Source organism: Oreochromis niloticus, linkage group LG16 (assembly GCF_001858045.2).
Source record: "Oreochromis niloticus isolate F11D_XX linkage group LG16, O_niloticus_UMD_NMBU, whole genome shotgun sequence".
Lineage (NCBI taxonomy): Eukaryota > Metazoa > Chordata > Actinopteri > Cichliformes > Cichlidae > Oreochromis > Oreochromis niloticus.
The window spans coordinates 2,370,231-2,377,810 of NC_031987.2; the positions used below are offsets into that span (position 1 = coordinate 2,370,231).

Sequence of the window (7,580 nt, forward strand, 5' to 3'; positions counted from 1 at the left end):
TCACCTGGTTACATAAACTGGATCCTGACGTTGGAAGAGTTGTGCTGCCCCCACATGGCTGAAAAGATTTACTGCCCTTATTTTTCTTCACTTATTCTAAGTCACTTTCATGATGAGCAGCAGCTGACACTTAAAACAACATAGACACATTTAATGGACTTTTCAGTTGTATGTTTAGGAATGCTTCAGTTTGATATTACTGTAGCTATTTGTACTCCCACAGCTGAAAGAACAATAAATATGTTCTTCTTCTTAAAAAAGCCACACATGCATCTCACCTGTAATAATAAATGTGACAAATAAAGCTTGTTTGTTTGTTGTTTGTAATTCAGTGATACAGATGGCTGGTTGTTTGTGGGTCTATTTGGACCAACAGAGTGAGTCACTGCAGCTACAGGAACACATTATGAGTTTTTGTCAGTTACAGCATCATAGACACCGTGCTGACAAACCAGTACTATAAAGTGTGGGCTGATGCCAGAGCTCGTGCTGATGTAATGTGTAATACTGCAAACTCAAAAAAGTTGATTCTGTTCATCTGGACATTTTCAGTGGGAGAAACGTTTCGTCACTCATCCAGGTGACTTCTTCAGTCTCAGCTGACTGCAGGTTTCAAACCTTATAAACAGTACATTTGCATAATGACTGAAACTAGCACCACTGAATGAACAATGGGCTGTGAGGTCACTTCCTTTATCATTAACATGCACATTGTCATGACCAATGATCAATGGCCATGAGTACCATTCACAGAGAGTTGGGGAATGGCTGCAATCACAGCATAGTAAGATGGTGACAGATGTACCCTTAGGCCCCCTCCTCGATTCAGAGATGGTCTTTCCCTTTTCACGTAAATGGCCTCCTTGACTCCGCGCTCAAACCAGCGTTCCTCCCTGTCCAGGATGTGTACATCCTCATCACTGAACGTGTCCACTGGCCTGTAGGTGTAAATAGGCTGCAGAGTCCTGGCTGACGAGGTAGCTCTTCTGTGTTGTGCTAGAATGGCATTGATCAATGGTCTTAGATCAGTGGTTGTTGATCAACAGTCATGACAATTTGCATAATTAAGATTAAGGAACTGACCTCACAGCCCATTGTTCATTCAGTGGGCTGGTTTCAGTCATTATGCAAATGTCCTGTTTATAAGGTTGGAAACCTGCAGTCAGCTGAGACTGAAGAAGTCACCTGGATGAGTGACGAAACGTTTCTCCCACTGAAAACTTCCAGATGAACAGAATCAACCTTTGGGATTTAGTTGGATGATTGAGCATGCATCAAGACAAATACTGCAAACTGTTCTCTGATTACCGAGGCTGCTTCAAGCGGTCAGTCCACAAATCCAAATAAAAGTTTGCATTTTGAGAAACAGCACTGACGGTCTGGAGCATGGAGGACATTTACAGGCTGACCCATGTTTGGGTCAATATCACCCAAACATCAAGCTTTCAAATAAATAAATCACACACATGTTGACAACATTTTTATTCAGAAGAGTTTATTTATGTATTTTTATTGGTACAGTTGTTTTAGTCACAGTGTGAATGAATTCACTTTAAAATCACTGAAGAGCTTCTATAGTCTGAGCCGGTCTCTACTCTACAGTATTTACAGAGCAGTTTGGGAATTCACAGTTTCAGTTTCTACTCAGCCTATTTCACACAAAGTTCCGCCCTGTGTCTGTGCGCTGCTTTCATTTTTATTGCGTCAGGTTTGTTTTTCCTACAAAGAGTTTCATTACGTCTGATCTGATTTATAAGCAAACGGTGATCGACGTGACAGCATGATTCATAGTGCGGTCAGTCTCATTCCAGTCCAACAAGCCTGTTTTCATTCATAACCACAAGATGGCGCCATTAGTCCGATGGTAGTTCGGCAGCTCGCGCCCACGTCGGTGCAAATCCACCTGAAGGTGTAAAAACAAACACTCAACTCAGGGAAAGGGCCGGGAGAGAGCGAGGGAGCCGAGGTCTGATAGGAAATGGATCTGATAGATGATTTATTATTTATACAACGTTTTTAAATATATGTACACTATTTTTTTGTTGTTTCAAAAACAACCCTCGTGTAAACTTTTATTTGGTTTCCGATTCCATCTCACTGATAGTGTCTTAAATAAGGACATTTCATATTTGGAATATTTATGGATCAAATTAAGCGCTCAGGTTCAAAGGACTGTGCGTAATCTGATCGTAATCGCTTTTCCACAAGAATTAAATTAAATTAAATTAAATTAAATTAAATTAAATTAAATTAAATATTTCTTGGTTTTCGTGTCTTACTTACATGCAAGAAGACTTCCGATGTCATTGGTCATAATTTTGAGTTTAAACACAACTTTGCGCCGCTTAAAAAATCCTCACATGACATTTTTAAAACACCTAATTTTGAACCACTTTGAGCCTAAATCATACTTTCCCCGCCAAACACCAAAGTCGGCGTGTTGGTGCTATTTGTCTGTCCTCCCTCACTGCAGTGTGTCGGTTTCCCGGTGTGTCTAAAACACGCATCGAGAGTCAGTTGTAGTGGTTGTTGATGTTGCTCAGACTGCTGATGTTGTTGACGCAGCCGATGTGGGACGGGGACACGGTGCCAAACGGGCCCGGAGGCTGGAGGTTGTGACTGTGGTACAGAGCCGCTGGTGTGGAGCCAGGCCAGTAGGAGAACCCCGAAGGCCCCACGCCAGGAGCCACGAGATTCAGTTTGGAAATCCCGGAGAAGGGGATCGGGGAGAAGTTGCCCTGAAATTTGTAGATGGCCTGCTCGGTGGTGGACGGCTGGCACACCTGCGCCAAGCCGTGGAAATCAAACTTGTAGGCGTATCTTTTGCCGTGAACTTTGGTCATGATGTTTTTGTCGTAGTAGTAGCGCAGCGCCCGGCTCAGCTTGTCATAGTTCATGTTGGGTTTGCTTTTGCGCTCCCCCCAGCGCCGGGCCACCTCGTCGGGGTCGATGAGCTTGAACTCTCCGTTGGTGCCCTCCCAGGCGATGCACGACATGTTGGTGCTGTCAGAGAGGAGCTCCAGCAGGAACTGCCAGAGCTGAATCTGCCCACTCCCTGAGTGTAGAAAGAAAAGAAAATCACAACTGGTCCGGAAATAATCTGAAATAAACCCCGAAAACAGCGAGGCAACAAACCAAAAACAGCAAATTTCTCTCCAATAAGTAAAAAATAAAATTTTAAAAAAAGAATATATATATATATAACTGGTCCCAAAATAACGGTTTACATAATTCAGCATTATCAGTTCATGAAAGATAATATTGTGAATATCAATCATATTGGAAAATTCAGGTATTGAATAATGTAAGACACGCAAAAGATACGCAGTTATTTTATTACATATAATTAAAGATAACTCCATCATGACATCATTTTAAAAATCTGTATTTACTCCTCTAAAGCAGCTTAAATGGGTCTGGTTATATTTAGCTTCTCCAATGTTATTTTCTATAACATATATTTAAAAAACACGCTGCTCATAATCATCAGAAATTTTAAAAAAAATTAAAATATCTTTGTAGGAAGTCCTGAGAGCAGTAAGACTGAATATTAGCATCCAACACAAGAAGTGACAAATTAATATATGCAGTTGTTTGTGTTTTTGTTTTTTTATCATAAAATGAACATGATTTTATTTTATTTCGAAATGATCCCGGAGATACTTTGATAATTATCTGTTTTTGAGGAGAAAAAACAATAATGTGATGGTATTAAAAAAATAAATAACTGAATACATTTCAGAACAGGCTGAATGATCTATTAAACCTAAAGACGCGACCAGGAAATACATGAAACGCAGAGTAAACGCATTTTAATCCTGATATTATTGTGATATATTTTGATTTATTAACATTTATTATGATATTGTGATCATTATTTTTTTATTTCATAAACTATTTTATGCATCCCACCCGTTTGCGATATAATTTGAGAGGTTTATGTGGCACTATTTGCTAACATTATTATTATTATTATTATTATATCATGTTTTATGTTTTCATATATGTTTGCGTTTGAAGACGCCCTCCATTAAAAATAAGTTAATTGCTAATTAGGAGCTGGACACTCCGCAGTGACGGTGTTTAGCGTCTCTGCGGACGAGGCTCTGAGTTTGTCCTCTTACCTTTTTGAACTCCTGTATTTATCGGAGCCCAGGATGTTCCTTTGCTTTCTTTCAACAGATTTTCTGTTGGATCTGTAATGAAAACAGACACATTTTCAGCATCTTCATTCAGAAATTATGACAAGAGGATTTCTTGAACAGAGGATTTTTATCACTTGTACTTCCAAATATTATGATTTAATATTTATTTAGAAGAACAAAAATCTCTTCATGGTCAGATTTTTATAGGCATGATCTAGCAAGAAGCGCAATATGTCAAGAAAGTAGAAAAATGCATTGAAATCAAACGGAGGACTGAGATTACAGCTGCTCAAAAATGCTCTGATTTTTCTAAAATGTTGCAAAACTAGAAAGCGCAAGGAAAAATACAAATAAAACAAAATAAGCTTTAAAAATTCCACAATCGAGCTTTAAAATCCTAATTGTATCCTGGTCCATTTGCAGTCTAATGCCTGGAGCATGTCGCCTTTGCGGTCTCCTCTGCTAGAAGCCAGGAAACGCGTCCAGGAAAAAGGATTTCCGATTTCCGACAAAAGAGCAGACGGGCTTTCAGATTGAAACGGCTGAACAATGCTCTGGCCTGGAAACGGAGCATCATCGCCGGCAGGACACCGACACCCGGAGAAAAATGTAAAAAATCTCGATAGATACATATATAACGGGCTGCTTCTCTCATTCTTAATGGGACCAAATGACGAACCTGAGAGATACATGTTGAACATGAGGTTTCCTCCGCAGTCCTGTCTCATTGTGTTCACTTGTTCAGAAAGGGTTGGATTTCATTTCGTTGGTGGCGGAGGAAAAGATTTTTATTAAACTTTATCTCATAACTGTGATCTGGAATAAATGCGGGTAGACAGATTGAAGTTTCCAGGCAACTGTCACTGGCCCCCATCTCTGAGACAATATTCAGACAGCAATTTCCCCTGGTGCATTGCTTTAATTAAAAGAGCAATTTACCTCTGTCAGCCCGCCTGGCGCCCACAATAAAAAGAGGCCAATAGAAATTCGGCCCTTATCAATCCACCATCACAGTTTAATAAAGTTTCCGCGTTAAGATCTGAGTTTCTATGGTGAATTGAAGTGTTTGACATGGAAACCAGTTCAGATCCTCCTCACTTTTCCGCCTCTTTACCTCTCGGCAAACAACAAAGACCTATTTCATGTTGGAAAGAGAATATTTACCTTGAAAAAATACGCTTCAGTGGCCACGAGAAAACAAGAACATTTCATCCCTCCTAACCTCCTCTGTGTGGGTTTAAGGTTATATGGCTTCAATCTGGGGGTAATGAGGTCGTAACTTTAAAACCATGGCTCCTGATGCTCGTTGACGTTATCGTGTCCACTCATAATTTTATACTTCTTCTGTTTTTTAGAAGCAGTGGAGTGAAAAGCCCATGGGCTTTATGGCCCTGTGCTAGAGTCTGCGCATTCTTTCAGGCGTAAATAAGGCATTATACGGGCAACACTGGCTGATGATAGAGCTTTATGCAACTAATAACACACATTACCTTTATTATGAAAATCCTCAGCTGGGGAACCTATTGTTTGAAAATTCAGCAGTCTTTAAATAGTGTGTCAAAAATGCATTAAAAATGTACCAAAATATATAAAATGCGGGGGGAGACTTAATGTCTTTAGATATGTTCAGTGTCCCTGGTTTGGTTCCAGCACATCTTGTAAAATATGGTTTATGTCATATTAAAGCCAATATAACCAAAGCAAAAAAGACCAACAAACCCATTTTATTAAAAACACCAAATGCAAAGACCCTGACACTTTTTTCTTCTTCTTTTTCCTTCCCCAACAACAGCATCAATGCATCATAACCTCACAGTACAGCATATGCCTGCTGTCTGTTAATAACATGGTCCTAAACACAAAAGCACTTTCACTTCTGTCACTTGGCACATTTGAGCCGTCTTCTTTGCCAGGCCTACCTCGAACAAAGATTTTAAAAGATACATTGCTTTAAAAAAGGCTGGGCTTAGCACTGCTGCCTCACAGCAACAAAGTCCTGGCTTCAAATTCACTCTTTGGCTTCCTCTCACATGCCTGTTAGAATAACTGGTGATTGAACATCGCAGGTTGCCAGTTTATGGCCGGTATGGCAAATTTACAAAGCCCCGCCCACCATGACCCTGAACTGGATATGGATAGATAAACTAGTTCCTTTAATTTACTGAAAATACACCTGGCCTTTGTAAAGATGACAAATTAGTTCATAACATATAATCAGTCCTCTGTGCTGACTGAACTGAAAGTGAATATCTGCTTATCATTAATCATCTTTATAATGAGTCACATGACTGAGGTCAGACACGCACAAATGCACACGTGTTTATTCTTTATTTTTTCAAAAGCACCAGAGCATCAAGTGTACAGCTGTTTATTTTTATATGGTGAGTTATCACAGTCAAAGCAGACAGCTTGAAATAAAGTATCAACAAAATTGAATAGTAACATGATTTCAACCAACACCAAACACACACACACACACACACACACATACACAGGAAAAGCTTTGTAACTGGCTGGTTCAGAGCTCATAATCATATATTTTACAGCATATTTTGTCCCCCTTCAGTTTGGAGATGTGCTGGTAGGTGTGTCTTTGGTGTTCAAGGCTTGCTTTAGCTGCCTGTGTAACAGATAAAATTCGCAGGCAACTTAAAACAAGCCTCGAAAGCCAGACTGAATCCGCTGGAGCAGTGAAAGGAAGAGAAATGGATACATAAACGTCCACCTGTGCTCAGTCTGAGGACAGAAATCCACTGGAGGAACATTCAAATTTAAAAGTAAAAATAAAAAAGAATTAAAAAAGTCATTGATCTGGGCTAGAGTCCGTAATTTATAATATAAAAAGCAAAGTTAGCGTCAGATGGTAGCCAGGTGGTGTAATTTCTCACTTTGTAAACCTAAAGAGTTAAAAGTGTCACTGTTAACAAACCCCACAATAACCACAGGACTCACTTTGTTACTTTACAAGTTTAAATGTTCAACTCAAATGAAGTAACTTCATATTTTAAGCTGTAATTCTAAACAACAGACTAATCAACCCTGCAAACATTAAGAAAAGCTGTAACAATGAAGTGTTCTCTGTAAAGTCTCTGGCTTACCTTGCTGCTCTGAGCTGTGTAGCTGTAACTTTCTTGTCTACTCAAGTGTCACTCCTCTGTAATCCGCGCTGCAGCGGCTTTAATCACTCTGCAGAGGAATGTATATTTGAGAAAGGTGTGTGCCGTGTGGTTACACATTTATATAAAGATCCTGTTTTTTGGGTGTGGGACTGTGTAAGCTTTTGGGGGGGGTGTAACACGGAATCCTATGTCCTGGACCAACAGGAGTAGTATAGGTGGAGGTAAACACACTCCAGGAACCCGGAGTGCGACTGTAAGATCAACATCACAGTGACACATCAGAGTGAGCAAACAAATGCTAAGCTACTAGACTTTC

At 39.8% G+C, this 7,580-nt stretch overlaps 1 protein-coding gene across 1 annotated transcript; it reads right to left on the reverse strand.

The window, feature by feature from the left end:
- Positions 1 to 1,478: 1,478 nt before the first annotated feature.
- On the reverse strand, positions 1,479 to 6,732 carry fev (FEV transcription factor, ETS family member). The gene is made up of 3 exons (XM_003443334.4): positions 4,825 to 6,732; positions 4,125 to 4,196; positions 1,479 to 3,055 (listed from the first exon to the last, which is right to left on the reverse strand). Exons 1-3 carry the CDS (start codon positions 4,871 to 4,873, stop codon positions 2,514 to 2,516), a joined length of 663 nt encoding a protein of 220 aa, XP_003443382.1. The 5' UTR covers positions 4,874 to 6,732; the 3' UTR covers positions 1,479 to 2,513.
- Between the last annotated feature and the right edge of the window lie 848 nt (positions 6,733 to 7,580).

Bases quoted from the DNA above. Each gene is read 5' to 3' on its own strand.
- fev (XM_003443334.4), bottom strand. From the start codon at position 4,873: ATGAGACAGGACTGCGGAGGAAACCTCATGTTCAACATGTATCTCTCA. The intron at 4,197-4,824 runs GTTCGTCATTTG...TTTTCATTACAG, and splicing joins GTTCAACATGTATCTCTCAG to ATCCAACAGAAAATCTGTTG. The intron at 3,056-4,124 runs GTAAGAGGACAA...TTCTACACTCAG, and splicing joins AAATACAGGAGTTCAAAAAG to GGAGTGGGCAGATTCAGCTC.